At 47.5% G+C, this 18,021-nt stretch overlaps 1 protein-coding gene across 4 annotated transcripts in view; it reads right to left on the minus strand.

Annotated features, from left to right (window-relative positions):
- Positions 1 to 18,021, minus strand: part of LOC135902684 (serine-rich adhesin for platelets-like) — a 56,253-nt gene that overhangs the window by 2,815 nt on the left and 35,417 nt on the right. For 2 of the 4 annotated variants that reach the window (XM_065432894.1, XM_065432891.1), the window contains exons 11-16: positions 16,247 to 16,366; positions 14,571 to 14,702; positions 10,156 to 10,236; positions 9,274 to 9,357; positions 3,358 to 3,520; positions 2,911 to 3,078 (exon numbers count right to left, since the gene is read on the minus strand). In XM_065432894.1, coding sequence (XP_065288966.1) covers positions 2,911 to 3,078; positions 3,358 to 3,520; positions 9,274 to 9,357; positions 10,156 to 10,236; positions 14,571 to 14,702; positions 16,247 to 16,366 — 748 coding nt within the window. The remainder of the gene's footprint in view (positions 1 to 2,910; positions 3,079 to 3,357; positions 3,521 to 9,273; positions 9,358 to 10,155; positions 10,237 to 14,570; positions 14,703 to 16,246; positions 16,367 to 18,021) is intronic. The other 2 variants (XM_065432892.1, XM_070533751.1) reach the window with 2 other exon arrangements.

Raw genomic sequence — 18,021 nt, forward strand, 5'->3', positions numbered from 1 at the left:
TTGCGTTTAGCTTTTCCCTTTGCTTCATTATTTCCTTGAGTTACGGCTCGCCGCGACGCTGGCAGATGCCCGGAACCATATACACGTGATATGGGTTAGATAAGGTGGGAAATAAAATGATGTGAAAGAGCGTCCATCATGAAACCCTGCAGTAACCCTTAAAACCCATAAGCAAGATGACTGTCGCCAGTTACCTCGTCTGTTTTCCCTAATTGTATAGCACTTTTTGTGTAAAATTGGAGAAGGTGAAGGAGAAGGTGCAATAATAGTCCATTTAATCAAAGATGGAGGAGACATAATGCTTGGAAAACTGGCGGCTCTTTATACGAAGTGTATATCGACTGCAAGGGTCCCAGAAAACTGGAAGAATGCAGACATTATACTAATCCACAAAAAAGGAGACGTTAAAGAATTGAAAAATTATAGGACCATTAGCTTGCTCCCAGTATTATGTAAGATATTTACCAAAATTATCTCCAATAGAATGAGGGCAACACTGGATTTTGTCAACCAAGGGAACAGGCTGGCTTCAGGAAGAGATACCCTACAATGGATCACATCCATGTCATCAGTCAGGTTATCGCGAAATCTGCAGAGTACAATAAGCCTCTCTATGTGGCTTATATAGATTACGAAAATGCATTTGATTCAGTAGAGATACCAGCAGTCTAGAGGCACTACGTAATCAAGGACTACAGAATGCTTATACGTAAAAAGCTTGAAAAATATTGCTACATGCGTGTGGTATTTGTTTGTTTGAACGAGGTGCGTGGGCGCCATCACTCCAGAAAAGAGGAGGAAGAACGAACTGGGCTCGTGCTGTGAATCTAAGCGGTCAGCGCTGCAACCGTTGTTGTAAATATAATCTGTAAATAGTTTCTCGTCTTACTGGCTCGTCCTTCGCGTAAGAATATATACAGAGGTTCTACACCTACCTTTATTCTACACAAGAAAAGCAGGGAGACACCTATATGGAAATGGGTCAGACATGGAGACACAATTTCTCCAAAGCTATTCACTGCGTGCTTAGAAGAACTCAAGCTATTAAACTGGGAAGGCTTAGGAGTAAAGATCGACGGCAAATATATGAGCAACCTTCGGTTTGCCGATGACATTGTTATATTCAACAACAATGCAGACGAGTTACAACAAATGATTGGATACCTTAACAGAGAGAGTGTAAGAGTGGGGTTGAATATTAATATGCAGAAGATGACGATAATGATAAATAGCCGGGCAAAGGAACAAGAGATCAGGATAGCCAGTCGGCCACTAGAGACTGTGAAGGAGTACGTTTACCTAGGTCAATTATTCACAGGGAACCCTGATCATGAGAAGGAAATTCACAGAAGAATAAAAATAGGTTGGATCGCATACGGCAGACATTGCCAGCTCCTGACTGGAAGCTTACCATTATTATTGAAAAGTAAGGTGTGCAATCAGTGCATTTTGCCAGTGCTGACATATGGGGCAGAGACTTGAGAATGAGTTAAGGACCACGCAAAGAGCGATCGAACGAAGATTGCTAGGCATAACGTTGAGAGAGAAAGAGAGCGGTTTAGATCAGAGAGCGAACGGGTATAGACGATATTCTAATTGACATCAAGAGGACAAAATGTAGCTGGGCAGGTCATGTAATGCGCCGGTTAGATAACCGTTGGACCATTAGGGTTACAGAATGGGTACCAAGAGAAGGAAAACGCAATCGCGGACGACAAAACACGAAGTGGAGTGGTGAAATTAGGAAATTCGCGGGCGCTAGTTGGAATCGGTTGGCGCAGGACAGGGGTAAATGGCGATCGCAGGGAGAGGCCTTCGTCCTGCAGTGGACAGAAAACATGATGATGATGGTGATGATGATGGTGCCCCCCCCCGAAAAAAAATCCTGGGTACGTGCCTGCTATAGGGCGAAACGTCCTGGCGTTTACGCTTAGCGTGCAAGCGTATAAAGTATGCCACCGAAAGTTTCGTCGCAGGCAATTATTGTTAAGTCTCACTTTTTTCTGCATTCCTTATTACAACCCACGTCGCACATGTGGGCGAAAAGCACGTCCGAGTAAAAATAACACCCATCTTTTTCAGCCAACCGATTTTATTTGCACAAAATACCCGACAGCTGTATGGGTAGCAATAACGTGTTCCGCTGGAGGTAGGAGCGTGACGCACAGCCGACAACCAATATTGTACATCACTAATGCAGACGTAAAACCCAGTTATCAATCGAAGCCTTGAGTCATGTTGATTTAGGCGAATTTGTTAGCGTAAACCACTGGGAATCTCTATCTCATATAACACGGTTCGTGCACGTTAGAGAAAAGATTTGTACCCCCACTCTGACGGATGCCGCCGTTTGAAACACAGTTCTTCGATCATGCCCAAACAACGACTGCTGCCACCGATACCGCTTTTCCCGTTATCACCTTGCCTTAAAATACCACCTTGCCTTCTCCCATATACCCGGTTCGACGGATCACGTGACGTTCACGTCACGAGCCCCGCCTCCTTTAAAAAAAAATCTGTTTTACGCGGCGCCGCGCACATCCGATGGCGGTGCTACGCGTTCTGCATTACTCGATTCGTTGAAATCACGCGCCTAACCGGCGACTTTGCGGGCAGTTCGCTTTACGCCAAGGCGTTTACGCATGTGATCTTTAGTCTCCAGCAGAAAGCGGGGCTCCTTCGAGAGATCGGCGCACAGGCTTCAAGCTGCTTTCGCGCGCCGTGGAGCGGTTGGATACCTTGCAAAGCAATCGTCAGCACGTCACCTATACGCAACGCGCTTGTCTGCTTACCATGGCCAAACCTGATGGGCAGCCTTTATAATATAGGGGCCAACATCAATCACGCTCATTTCCTCACTCGCACGAGGCAGCACCCAACGCGCTGCGTACGATCGTGATGCCCACTCACGATGTGTACCACCATGGGTGTCATGATCTCGACGAGCACCTGCTTGTCGGCCGTCTCGGCCAAGACGGAGGCGCCGAACGCCAGCATGGCTTGCACCTCGACCACGCTGCGCTCCTCCCAGAAGGAGGTCGAGATCAGCTTGAACAACTCCGTCAGAAGACCGTGCTCCTATGCGGGGTTCCAAAACGGAAAGAAAAAGGTTTGGAGAGTTCGCGTACCCACCTTAGCAAAACACTTGAACGCAGAGCTAAAGCGCGTGTTCGTGCTTCTGAAGCAAGGAAAAAATCCGGGTGTCGGTATCCGTAAGGTTACACGGGGTTAAAACGCCGGAGGCGAGTGCCATATAAAAGACAGCTCAATATCAGCGCAGTAAAACGCGCCGCGTCGAATGTAGCTCGGATGGTTCTGCAGAAACTGACGTTACAACGCCGCTCAAACGTGCCATACCTGCAGCAGCCTGGATGCCACCTGCGTCGCTCCGAGCATAAAAACGACGCCCCAGGGTAGCATCCGCCACACGTGCTGGAGAAACTCGAAGGCGGCTTGGAGGCACGACGCCAGGGCGCTCGTCACCAGCACCACAGAAGACAGCGCGACCAGCATCGACGTCCTGCATGTGCAGTCGCTTCGTTGCACTCACACCGAGCGGAAATTTTTTCTGTCGCTTCGCTGAATCACTTCGAGGGCCTTGCAATCAGTTTTTTTTTAACGTTTGGTAAGCCATGCGAAAGTGGCAAGCAAACGGGCATAAAACAAACATGGTAGCCATAAAGATGACGGCTGTCGAGGTATTTACCCCTTGTCAGAAACGTTCGGTGTTATTGATATCGCGAAACAAATTTCAGTCAAGCGCCTGTAGAACGAAATGACCTGTAAAACAAAAGATTCATAACGTCCCGACGTAATTGCCGTCTTTCATATGTGTACTACGAACACTTACTCCTACAACGAAGACTGATGCAACAAGGTTGCCTGTACAACGAAGAAATTTGGGCTCCCCGACTGCTTATTTGTTGCTCTACAACGAACGCCATGTTTCTCTGGCTTACGCATACACCACTTAGCTGCGCTTAGCGCTAGCGCTAACGACAGCACAAGCGGCGCACTCGACGACCGCGTCGATGTCAACGAGTGCCACAGTCCTGCTGCACTGCTTGAGGAATCGCTCAAATCGTACGCTGCTTGTTGTTAGACGGCAGTGGGTGCGGAGGATGACAAACACGTCGCAGTCGATGACGACGCGTGTTATCGACTTCATCGTATAACTGACGACCTACGTCGTCTTCAAGGCCCTCTAGTGCAGAAATGAGGTGAATGTCAACGAAGGCAAACAGTGATGTGAACCTGTAAACGGTGTAAGATTTATGACGTCAAGGAGGGCGATAGCTGCATCTGACGACCTGCATGCTTTACCAGAAACAGCTCCCGCGTTTGGCAGTGGGGCATGCTTTGTACCTCGGTGCAATGAAGTCGTGCACATTCCTCCAGGCGATAAGTGAACAAAAACGCTAATTGTTTCACTAAGTCTATCGAATTAATATCAAATTGAACTTGTGTAACCATGTTCAACATACATCTTCCCGTTTGCAAACATTGCGACGTCACTGCGACTATACCCCTCCCATCTGCCGCATCTACGAAGCGGGCGCTGATCGCAAAAAAGAAAAGAGTTCATGCGACGTGTTCTCTCTGCATAAGAGCGCTGCTTGTATATCAACTGCCGCGATCGCAGTTCCGGCATATTGCTATTTTTAGAAGTGACAACATGTACGAATTGTGCTTAGAAAGTATACTCGCACCCCTTTTACCGGCACAACAACTTAGTGCTGTGGCCGAGTGCATGGTTCCCTTAAGTCAGCAAGTAGTGATTTCGTAAGCACGCACCTCTTCCGTAGATAAAACAGCCACAAAAATTTACCACTCTTCAAAAGCGGACATTTTGACGGTGCCGATTTGATACTTCGCTTGAATGACTGGTCTCCGGAAAAAAATTTATTTATATTGCGTTGTCGTGAAGGTACTCATTTACGCCACATTTACACTGCAGCTTTAAACCATATACAATGTGAAGTTCATAAACTGTTAGCCAAACCTATCACGGTAGGCTCAGTGGAGCCGTAATAAGTGGCGCCGCCTAAATTCAAATGATGGGGGAATGCAGAACCACTTGTTACCGTGCTTTAGGAGAACGGTAAGATACCCCATGTGGTCAAAATTAATCCCGAACCTTTTCTTACAGTGACCCCCATAAGCCACTGTGTAGCTCAGTCATGTTAAACACAATTATTTGATTTTATTATTAGTCACGGTGATCTGAGTGCACAAAGGAAAAGCATACCTTCCTTTGCTGCTCTCAACTTCATAAGAACCAACTTTTGCATGTTTACGTGCACCATCCCAGCAGGAAGTCCGTGCCGTCAAGGTGAGTATAACAATGAAAAAAAAGTAAGTTTAGCTTTACTTATAGGACCCGTGAGATCTGCGTTAAAACGTGATATAAGGCAGAAACGTGCATGCTCTTCCTGACCTGAAAGTGCCGGGCGCGCTGCGTTGAAGAAAGGAAGGTCAGGCAAGATGATTATCGTTTGGGGATAAGATACGCCCCACAGGTTCCAAAGTATTCCTTGTGGTGTTAAGGGTTATTTATTATTTCAGTGGGGGAGGGGGGGAGTGGAACTGACTAACGGTCTCGTATGGTGCGCCATGGACTCACATCGTGCACCATCGAGGTGGGACGCCTGGAATGCCGCTAGCTGTGCTAGATCACGCCACCAGACGCCCGATACGCCTTAAGCCTCGGCGCTGTTTCTTCAGCTCAACAGGAGTTGCTTGCTTGTCGCACCCAATTTTTTTTTTGTACACCGTCTGATGAGGTCAGGCGTAGCGCTGAACCTTGCTGTCGCTGTCAATGTTCCTGACCAATGTTTGTTCAATTATATGGACACTCCAGGCTAATTTGTCTCGCAGAGTCGCTGTTGCCGTGATGTTCCGTATATATTGTTACGGTGGAAAAGAGGACAAGGTCGTCGATGGTGAAGAAGACGAAGTGGCAACAGCCTCTCGGGATTCTCGGCTAGTGTTTATATATGCCTTGTAAATACACATTGTAAATAGTTTTATACCCGTGACAATATATATATATATATATATATATATATATATATATATATATATATATATATATACAGTGAAAGCTCGTTAATTCGAACTTCAATAATTCGAATTTATGGATAATTCGAACTGTACGATTTGGTCCGGCCAAGCTCCACAGAAGTCTATGTATAAAGAAGTCCGTTAATTCGAACACGAGAAGGTTCCCTCACGGATAATTCGAACTACGCTCGCCTGGCACACGGCTAGAGAAACGCGCCTACTGCCTACACACAAGGCTGTATTGCCTCCGAAACGGAGAGAACGGCGAGAGAAGGCAAAATCGGAAAAAAATCTAACCGACGCGGGGTCAACCAGAAGGCAGCGGCGGCTGCCGCCTCTCCGTTCTACGTAACCTCCGAGACTTCTTGCCCGATGCGAATCTCGAAGGCTTCGCAAATCTTGTACAGCTGCTAATGCTGTGCGGAGATGGCACGGCAAGCGCCAAAACACAGCGAATCAAGTACGTCGCAGCTGCGCTTGCAATCAAGAACCAACGAATCAGGGCCTTCGCCACCTTCACATGTTCAGCGTCTTTGTCTCGGGAGTCTTCATCGGTTGTGCACCTCTGTTTTCAGCTTAGGAGGCATCGGCCGTCGCGATTCATTGTGATGGTGGTAAGCCTCGGCTAACGTTCGTTTCATTGGACATCGGTGGTGTGGCACAGTCGGACCCAGAGCTTCGACTCGAAGATGGCGTGTGCCCGCGGCACACGCCATCACTTCTTGACTCGCAAAATTTCTGACATGCCCTACTGCTTTCAAATCGCAGTGTACTGTTGCTCTCCTTCACTTTCGTTATTTCGAACTTTCGTTAATTCGAACTGAAGCGGCTTCCCCTTGCGGTTCGAATTAACGAGCTTTTACTGTATATATATTTATCTGTGCTGTATATAGGCATGATAGACGCTGTAATGTTCAACCTACAAAGTTGTTTAGAGGAGGGCTTAAGTTCATGACAGATCTTTTCCTTAATTTTTAGAGCGCAGTTCTTAGGCTCCCGTTCCTGTGACGAGCGCCGACGTGGGCGGCGGCGTGAAAGAGTGAACGAGCACAGCGAAAGATGAAAAAGCGAACGCGGAGCGCAGCAGGGGAGGAGAAACGCGAGGAGGAAAGCGAAGGAGGACAGTTCGGCGGAACCATGAGGCGGAAAGTGGAGGAGGAGTGTGCGGCGAAATGGTCGGAAAGCAGCGGCGATGGCTACGAGACGGCGCCAGAGTAGCGTGCGTCGCCTGGCTGCTCCTGTCGGTGGCGGCTGCTGTGAATCCCGCCCACGCGTCGCTCACGCACTGGCTATCGCGATCTCCACATTAGCGAGGCAGTCGCGCCGCACTGCGCCCTGTTTGCAACGTGCCGCGCGAAACAGATTGCCCGCGCCAGCCTATATATCGCGAAATGAAAACACGTATAGAGCTGCACTCAAATTTCGCATTAGGGAGCATCCCTATTGTCGGGAGCATCCGTAATTGTAGGTGAACTCTTTATTGCGATATTCAAGGCGCGCAAGCCAAATTAATGACACATTTAATTCAAAGCGCATGCATTTTACCCTAAATCTTCTCAAACTGTTAAAAAGTTCAAAACAGTGCTCGCAATCTCAAGTCAGCGCTCGCAGTCTAAAGTCTCGTAATTTCACTGGCGCCGCTCTCTATGTGTAGCGATGTGGCGTCTGTGTAATACCATTGCATGCTCTACGTAGCGTGTCAAACCTTTCAAGGGTTGCGGAAATTTTGGCGCAACCACACATGTCAATTTCTCGAGTAGTTAGAACACCGCCCCCAGGAATCGAAGTGCAACATAGAACTTTGCGAACGCTGTCACTGGTTGCCGGCTTTACAAAGTATTTAAACTCAAGAAATAGGTGTAGGCCTGCATAGTCGCATTGTACGCACTCATAATACAAATAGCCTTGGACGAGTTTTCATGCATATCATGCGGTATGTTGCATGAACTATATAAACATCTCGTGCGGCAGTGGAAATCTCACTTGTGTAAGCGGTGTAGCACATTTTGTGACTAAAGAAAACAGTTCTTAGTGCTTTCCGAAAGTCCATGCAGCTACATAGATAGCTGCGTGGATTTTAGTTGCTGTCCTCAGTCACCATGGATCGCACAGTACATAGCTCAATCGTATAGCCCGTTAAGTGTTTCGAATCCACGCGTGACAGGATCTGTCGCAGTACCAACGCTGGCTCTATGCAAAACTGTCATTATTCCGAATCCCCAGATGTGGCGAGGGTGAGTTTTCATAGATTTTCGGAGCTTAAGAGAGTATTACAGAAACCCTGCCGGGGAGCCTGGTGAAAAATTTGTCTTTCGCGTGGAGGCTTCGAAAAGTTCGACAAAAACAGTGCTTACGAGAACGTTTCTATTGTGGCGATAATCGAATAGCTAGCGTTCAGCACTTTCTCACACTGCACACCTGCAGCCTGTCTCACAGAATCCAAAGTGTCTGCCGACGTTCCCTTGTTTAAATAATTACGACCTGACCTGTGGGTGTTCTTCCAGCGATCCTAGAGATGAAAGTCAGCGTTCGCGCTAATTGTCATTTCTGTTCCTGTATTGGCCCTTCCTTTGCCCTGCTATACCACGACCGTAATCCAACTCCACTACAATCGTGAACTGCGAGAGCTGGTGTACCTTCACTGTTAGTAAAAACGCCAAGGAACAAAGTCGACAGAAGAAGCGCTCATCTTATGCCTTTCTGCCATCCTGGTTCTTTCGCGCTTTTATAAGTAATTTAACTGTTGCGGTTTTCAAGCTCGTGTTGTGATCAAAGCATGAGCTTTTGCTTTTACGTACTGTACATAAATAGAAATAAAAAAAAATAAAAGGAGACCACAACGAACTTTCCTCTTCACTTGGAAATGTGGGTTGTTCTTCTTATTATGGTCACAAATTTGTAACTCAAAAGATGTGTATCTGTGAGCATAGTCCAATCCCCTTCAGCGGGTTTGCAACAAATCAAACTATAACCATTCTTCAATAAGTGTAATGCGACACAAGAGCGCAGATAGATGACCTGAAGGTTTCATCACTTCTTAACTTCCATCGACAATGGAAAGACCGTTAGCTACGGACAAAATAATAACAAAAAGACACACACGGCCTAGACAAAATCTATAAACATTTTGCGCCTGTAAGGTGGATTCATTTGATAATGGTTTCTTTATAGCAACAAGTTGCACTTGCAATTGAAGGGACCATGACTTACCGTAGTTCCAGGTTCATTAAAAGAGCAGGTGCGTACGACAGGCTGAAGATGACCAAGTACGCTGCGCAGGCACAATGGACGCCTCTGGGAACACAGGAAGGTTGTGGGCTGCTTGTAAAGATCCCTCCAAATTTTATTAAAATTCAAAACTAGTTCGCGAGTTAATAGAGCATTCAGAAAAAAAGTAAAGTATGCAGTGGCTTGACTATTTTCTAGTCATCTCGCGACATCGAAAGTTACGACGCATGCTCAAAGGCCACGATGCTGGCAGGATCTCCGGAGTCCTCCACTACGGCGTGCCTCATAATCAAGAAGTGGTTTTGGCATGTAAAACATCATAATTTAATTTTTTTAACGCTGGCGTCGATGGTGGTCGATGGTGGTCGATGGTTTAATGGATGGTGTCGATCCATTAAGCAAGTCGTACAAGAGAGCAAATGATCAGAAGCTTATACCGGTAATTTCTTGCTGAGGGAACCTTACGCATACGCGATAATACGACAATTGATGGTGACGTAGCTGTTGCAACACGAGCCTATACCAGAGCAAACAAAATAAAGGTGCCATAACCGCACACTAATGTTTTGGGCAGACATGTTTCAGAGAGAGAACAGGGCCGAATCGGTTTGTAAGATCCGTACTACATCGTCTACTCTCAGAATGCCAACAGAGGTTTGGCTGTGGTTGGCTGTTGCACGAAAAGAGAGTACCACTGGACATGCAGATACATAAAGTCGCACCTGATATGGGGAACGACAAACTGAGGAATATGTGGACACCTCAAGCATTCGGCGACGTGATTTGTGATGCGTTAAAGAGCCCCGCAATGTAAACACATTTTCGAGGCAGGGATGTTGAAACCGCAAAATTTCGCATTCTCACCTCTTCTTTCCCCTAGCTGCGCTCCTCTCTTGGGCAGCTCTCATGACAGCCACATTCTCGGGCGACAACGGGTCTGGTTCACTGCGCAATAAAAAAAAGGCCGAAACGCATTTGCAGAAAGTTCTTAGCAGTAAGATGCCTCTCAGAAGTACTATGCAGTAGCGAACGTCTGTATAACGCCCTGTGGCTTTTGGGAGTGCCGGTGTGAAAATGTCGGGCAGCGCTATGCTAGTGACTGCTCGGACATGTCTTCAAGACATATTGAAAAAGCGTATAGATGCACACTCTGGCCTTTCTAGCATTATAACAGAGCCCAGTTTGCCCCCGATGCTATCGTTCCACCACAGTATCACGGCAAGAATACTCACGGTTGCAATGAGGTATACAGTTTCGCTTTCTTTCTTTTTTTCTTCTCCCTTCTTTCATTCTCACGAAAGAGACGTCATCACGAAGAGTGGCAACCTGCCACACAATATCCGACTAACGGCCATCCGAAAAAAAGAAAATATCACAGTCGGAGTGGAGTGCTCGGATGTTCCAGAAAAGCCTTTTCTATAAATTGTTCCCTTCTACGTTACAGGCTGCCTTCATACATTGCGCTGCAGGGCCAATGATCTGTGTGGCCCACGTTCAGTTGTTTCTTTTCCGTATCTTGGTCTTCTGTTCGCCATCGCTCCTCTCGAATCTCTGCGCTTTCCTCAATGTTGCCTAAACGCGCGCTTTAGAACCGCCTCGCTCAATCTTGGCATGCGCCTTGGGACTTTGTGCCCGTGATCTGTGAAATGATGCTACAACGTATTTCTGCACACTTTCGAGCATTTACGCGCGCTCTCGTGACGTTCCCATAATGAAGTAGCTGTTTTTGCTGGCCTCCCTGCATTTCAACGTGGAAAGCCGCTGGCGCACGTTTCCAGCCAACCAGCGCGATGTCAAGCTCGCTCACTCGTCTCTTCACTACACGCATTCGACGGTAGCTCATCACATTTGTGCAAAGGGGCAGAACGCGCTAGAAGGATGCAGGGCTTTTATGCTCAAGCTGGAGTAGAGGCCCCTTTAGTGAATTCATGCTGTATCATCGCATCATGGATAAGAGAGTGAACGCGAAATACCGGGCATTTGCCCGCATCCACTCACTCACGTGAAACGCACTCGCTAAATACAGGTGCGAGATGGTTTCGAACGCTGACGCACAAGTAATGACCCACGTGTAAACTCTGGCGCATCACATTGGCACGCATTTATCGCATTTGTATCAAGTTAATTTAGGAGCATCAATATCTGCCAAAACTGTTTTTGAACTCTGCCTTTTAAAGTGTTTTACTTTCTTTGAGAACTATAACTGCGATTTCTTCGTGTGTAACTGTTTTCGTGGGCCTCCGATCCCGAAGATAGTGCAGTCTAACACAGCGGTAAAGCCACGCGATGTTACGGTGATGGTGATGATGAATTCGGTGGGTTCTGGCGCAAGGGCCAAGTAATGCCAAAGAACGCCAGGCTGGTGTTAATAAGTTGAGAATGAACTGATGAATTACAAGAGGTAGATAAGACGTGGCTGTAAAGGGGCTTAAGAAACTCGCCGTAAAGTGCGTAAAATATATATGCAATAAGATTAGGGCAGTGACCTACGAGGTGCGCTATGAACACGAAATAGACACTCCGGAAGGTTGATACGGTGCACTAAAATACTTCAGTGGTAAAAATGTGCGAGAAGCACTGCTGCCTTAACAACGCTCTTGAAACATAAGGTCCTGGAGGCATGTGCTATACAATACACTATTATCGCAGCAGCATCGTCTGGTAAGAGGACGCGCCATACATTAGTTCGACTAATAGCATGTAATACATCATTAAAGAAGCCTAGAAATGTTTTGGGGTCTAAAAAATCCGAGGACACCGAAGCACTTCTTACGAGGTGAATACGAAAACAAAACATCAATGTCCAATTGAACGCCGCTGGACGGACTTTCGAGTTTTGCGCTTCGAGTAATGTACCATAGGCGTACGTGTTGCCAAAGCAAAGCAAAGCAAAGCAAAGCAAGCAAGCAAGCGTACAACTCAGTATAACTAGTAACCACGATAGGACACACTTGGGCTAACCTCGTTCACCTGGTGTGCTCTTATTGTGGTTACGATAGCTATACTCAGTCGTACCCAGCGCATTATAAAATAAACTAAATGAGTTTACTTCCGAATTATATGAGTTTTTAAAGGACAACACGCTAATGTGTTTCATGCCGAAACACAACGTTATATAAAATAACAGCAGCGTTCCTAACTTTATGGCTCTCCAAAGAAAAAGAATATTTATCGATAATGTAGAAAATACTCTGTTACATATTATGTAAGGCATGTGAAAATTACAGCTTGCGCCACAAAAATGTTTTGCGTGCTGCAGAAACTGCCTACTTCGTAAACAACAAAATTACCAAGAAATGCTTCTTGCAAAATAAGACGAATTATATCAATACCAATCGACATAAAGAAAAAAAAAAGCTTATGCAAAATTATTACGAAACTTTTATTGTCCGCCGCTGCTACGAGCTTTGGCCAGAAAAAGTTATTTTGCCCATCTGTCTCTTGGAAGCCGCTCCAGACAGACGTCACTAAACTTATGAACTCTTTCTAGTGCAATGACCCCTGTTGCGAAAAACTAACAAGACTGGGCCGTATAACGGAAAACTATTCCAATGTTATTTTATTCCAAGCTTCTAGTTTATAGGAGGTCACCTTTGTTTGCTTTCAAAACCAATAATTGCCTATTTTGAGAAGTTTTTCTGATCTAACTAGCTGACAAGATGCGAGAAGCACGCTTAAGGGGAGAATGTTTGAATGGGGCCGAGCCAGCGCACTGAAAATAGATAACCGAATGTGGAGGGTGGTGCAGGCGTCTGCGGATGGTTCGCTTCCCCGCACTTAGCCATACTTCACGCTACTACGATAGCTAATTCAGAATTCTGAAAAATCACATGCTGTTTACAACACACTGAACTGACAACAGTCGGTTGTTTCTGCAAAACCCCATCTCGCGATGACTGTCGACGGTGATCCGCTTAGCATTGAGGCAGTATAGCGACACTAAGTATTGCCACCATCGAAACGCCTTGTGTACGAGGCGTGTCACGGAGGAAAGAAACTAAGGAGAGGCCCTGACGTCACTCTTTGTGAAGCAAAAGTGAAGCCGGAAGTTGGCGTTGCTCATGGCGATGCTCCGCCTTTTGTGCCACCCTCCTCTCTTGTTTACATCTTTCGCGAAACCACGCCGCGCTGCGCGTGGTCTCGCGCGCGCTCGCGCAACATCCGGCAGAGCACGGTGCAGGTAACAGCGCAACAAGACACGGTGACTAACGCAAACCCGCCCACACAGCGCCCTTGCTACGGCACGAAACCTACCAGAGCAACACGTGTGAGCGCTCAAAAAATCAGAACAACGCCGCCATTGTGACCCAAAAGGCGTGGCCATGCAGCAAAAAAAATAAAAAAGCAACAAAAAAATGAGAACCCATACGTCATTTCCGCCACACTTTTCTCCTAGCGCGCGGAGGGGGTAGGGCCTCTCCTTAGTTTCCTTCCTCCGTGAGGCGTGTCAACGGGACTCCTCTCTTGGGCTTCCTGCGAACACACTGCGCCATCTAGCGGCGCCGCCGCGAAGTCTGCGCGTGTCCTCTGATATGTATGGCGCGCGGATGCGTGCGCCGAGAACGCATCTTGCGGCTGCGCGGCTTCGGCAGGTGGGCATCTCGCGCATTTTTTTCTGGACACGCCACGCCATCTAGTGGTGGTGCCGGGAAATTCGCGCCTATAGCCTCCGAGACAAGATTCGCGGCGCACAGGTGCGTGCGAACGCTGAGACTTTTTCCCTCTCTAGTCGCACACCCGGTGGTGCATACTCAGAGATCCAAGTTGGCGAGATGTTCGTTGAAGAGCGACACATATCCTGCGCATCCATGACGTATAGCTCGCGAAAGCGTTGCTGGGAGTGATGTTCGTTGAAAAACGGCACATGCCCAATGCATTTGTGGCGCCGCTCGCTAAAGCATCCGGCTCCTGTTCTTGAGGAACGCATGTGAAGTGGGCTCCATCCTGTCCAGCACGGAAGAAACTTCAAAGGTTTCCTAATGGTACATTCGGCTGATTGAAATCGCCTCCTCTCCTGCTGCTACTGCACGCTACTTCCCGCTGCACACGCTGCGCCCTCTATCGCCGCCATCGTAAAGCCCGCGCTCGGCGTGAATCGACAATTTTTCTTTTGTGCCGCCTTTTTTGTCGATCCGGGGCACGTATTTTCACTTCATAAAAAAACAAGAAAAAACATTCCGATCAGGAAGGGTTAAATTGCTGCATCAATAGATATAACAGATAGATATAACAATATATATAATATATATACGGGGTGAGCAAGGGGTCGATATACTCACTGGGGCCTCACGTGGACGAACCAGATTACTGTGGTGCATATTATTAACGCCAAAACCGCTCCAGGCAGCGTGATGATAGCCCACACGGAAGTGTTCATCGTCCCGCCGGTGCCCTCCCCCGTCGCTTCGAATCTGCGTGAAAGGAACATTGTCGGTCCCAGGTTGTCACAAACGGCTAATACCGAAAGTACTTTGTTGCGGGCCAGTTGGCTCGTGTTGAAAAAGTGACGTACTGCGGAACAATAAAAGAAAAATTGGATAGAGCGTAGACTACCAACGTTTATTGCAAGGAGAGAGAGAGAGAGAGAGAGAAGGGAAATAGGTAAGGCAGGGAGGTTAACCAGACTGAGTCCAGTTTGCTACCCGACACGTGGATAGGGGAATGGGGAGTGAAAGAGAGAGACAAAAGAAACATGGGTCTATATCGCACTTTCACACGCACTGAGTTAGGGGTAGGATGTCTATAGCCGGGCACTGAGGTCTGTTGCTTTCAGGTAGTGAAGAAGCGCTCGAACTGCTTTCTGGGCTAATGAACTGTCAGGCCAGGCTCCCAAGATCTTTGCTTCTGTAAATGGCCTGTCATCCACTCTATTCAAGGCACACTGGAGAGTCTGACGTTGGTTGTCAGAGCGAGAACAGTGGCACAGAAGATAACTGATGGTCTCCTCACACTTGCACTTGAACTAATGGAAGCGCATACACCTATAAGTATGATTATGCCATGCGTCACCTGGAAGCGCGAAAAACTAAACAATAATTCGGCCGTCCCTGGAGGATGAAATTCGCGCACTTACCTTTCAGTTGCAAAAATGTAGTTATGCGACTGGCGTAAACACATGACACGACCATTAAAAAAATAAATAAATAAAGAATGAAAAAAAGAGAAGAGAAGAGGAAGAAAAGAACCCCAGTAAAGTCAGCAAAAAACGACCAAAATAAAGAAAACACACAATCGACATAAATAAAAACAAAGAAGCGGTGGTGATGATGACAACAGAGAATGCGCATACAGAAAGCGAAAAAAATAGCCGAACATGACTACCCTCTAAAGCAACTCTCCTATTCAAAAAGAATATCGAACGCACGCGCCACGGTAGCCCAGTGGCTATTGTAGCGTTGCTGAGCTCGATCGATGTCGCGGGTGTGATCCCTGCCCCGGCGGCCGCATTTCAGTTGGGCCGAAATGCTAAAACACCCGCGCACTTAGATTTAGGTACACGCAGTGGCGTAGCTAGGTCGTCTGGCAACCGGCGCCCATAGGACTTCTGTCAGCCCCCTCCCCGGATGTAGGGGCGTCTTCAGACGTCTATGACACCCCCCCTCCTCCCTCGCTGGCCTCTTGCACCCGGGGCCCATGCCCCCTTCTTGTTGCTACGTCACTGGGTACATGTTAAAGAATCCCAGGTGGTCAAAATTATTCCAGAGTCCCCGACTGCGGCACGTGTCTTATAATCATATTGAAATGCTTGCACCTAAAACTCCAGGCTTTAAAGGTCGAAGGTGTGCTTGTCAATATTTCATCTGACAAAGAAAGCATCGGTCATTTCATTTTATCTTTTTACGTGCTCTCGCCATCACCTAAATTTGATAAAGAATGCGGCATGCGCAGCTGCCACCATTGTGGCTTCTCTTTCAGCGAGACTGTGCCCTCGTGTGTTGGGTAAAATGCAACTTACGCGTTGGAGACGATCTTCAGCGCCCTCCTGTTGCCGCCTGCGTGGAAGCTGCAAATATTGCCCAGCATGGTCATCAGCGAAGGACCCAGCAAGAAAGCGTTGTGAACGTCCATGCGGTCGCTGCGAACGTCAAAGGATATTTGCGCGTTTTCATTAAAATTTATTAAATGGCAGTGAAGTCAGGCTAATTGCTGTCATCGTCGTCATTATTAGCCGAATCAAGACCAGAACAGAGCGAAGGTCTCTGGCAGGTATGTCTTATCTTCCGTGTGTTACTTCGACTGAACGTAGGCTACACGCGCTGATATTCTCATCATTCTGCCAAAATATCTGCCAAATTAAAGCACATTCTATTGTTCTAGAACGCGAGAGGCATTGTGTGGCCTGCAGGTCATGCCAGGTAGGTTAGGACCTGGTCACATTGTTCCTCTTGAACACAACTACATTATCATCGATTAGAGTTTAATTCCTGACTCGTACAACTCTAATGTGATCTCTTTATCTCACGCCTGTCACCTTCATTTCTGTCTCTCACTGTGTAGCCCTTAGTCGCGTTCTGGATTCTACCGAGCGGCGGAAATTTGCACGTTGCAGAAGACAGTTTCCGCAGGTTAGAGGCTGTTTCTCCCAAAGAATGTGAATCATTATTTATTACCTAAAGATACATGTCGTTTTTGCTCGTGATAGCAGAACATGGGACTTGCATAATGCTGACAACACTGTGCTGCAGTCAGTCGACGCTGGTTTATGGCCTCCATCGTGTGGAATAGACACGGGCTGCGTAAGAAGGCCGATCACCTACCCCACTGTTTGCTTTCTACTGTTTCTCCAGTGTTCCTTCACAGAACTTTGACGTACAGTACCGACCTACAGGTGCATGCCGCGGCGCCCACAATGTGTTTACGTGGACACCTCTGGCCGTAAGGTGCACTGCTCCGCGATAATCAGATCGAATGGCGGCTGGCGCTTTTTGCACCACCGAAGAGCGCTGGGTTATCGCTGACGAACCAAATGCAGTCATAATGCGTCGCAAATACACTGGCCTTCATAGCATACCACGACTCATCAGCTCCATGTCCTCAGCGCCCGCCGCTAGCGCAAAAAAAAAAAAGCGCCAGCAGCTACGCGCTTGGAGTATAGCGTTGCAATCGCTGAGTACGGAGCGCAATGCATCGACTTCACCTGCGAGATCTGCCGCAGCGTGGCGGTGCCAGTTGTTCGCCCATGTTTCTCACTAATTGTGACAATTAAGTGCGGCCACTTTGAGTCACCAATATCACTCGAGAATGTGTCCAGCGCACGCGTGGCTAGTTATCTTGCTCTTGCACTCATTCATGAGCTACAGCACCGTCAAAATGAGCTGCGTCACGCGCTTGAAGCTCTGTTGGAGACACACGTTTCTTGAGCCAAGGAAATGATGCAACAAACGGATACGAATGTATGGCCCCTGCAGTCAAAGTCGTTGCCACTCCTTGTCGCCGCTCACCGTCGATCGCCGCTTTCACTTTGTAGCAACCACGACGCCTTCGTGGGGTAAACCTGGGAGCATTAGGGTGCTTAGGACGCCAGCGGAGAGAGATGTGTCATTGAGGCGCCGTAGGTCGCCAAGACATTCGATCTGTTGCCCGGAACCAAGCTTGCGTTTCTCCAGGATAATGTAATGCGGCGAACACGCTACGTATATGTCAGGACACCACAGAAAACTCGTTCAAACAAGCAGCAGAGTGCGTGCGACTTCCGAGCATTCAACATGCGTTCTGCGCTCGCTCGCACGT

Source organism: Dermacentor albipictus, chromosome 2 (genome assembly GCF_038994185.2).
Source record: "Dermacentor albipictus isolate Rhodes 1998 colony chromosome 2, USDA_Dalb.pri_finalv2, whole genome shotgun sequence".
In the NCBI taxonomy this organism is placed as follows: Eukaryota; Metazoa; Arthropoda; class Arachnida; order Ixodida; family Ixodidae; genus Dermacentor; species Dermacentor albipictus.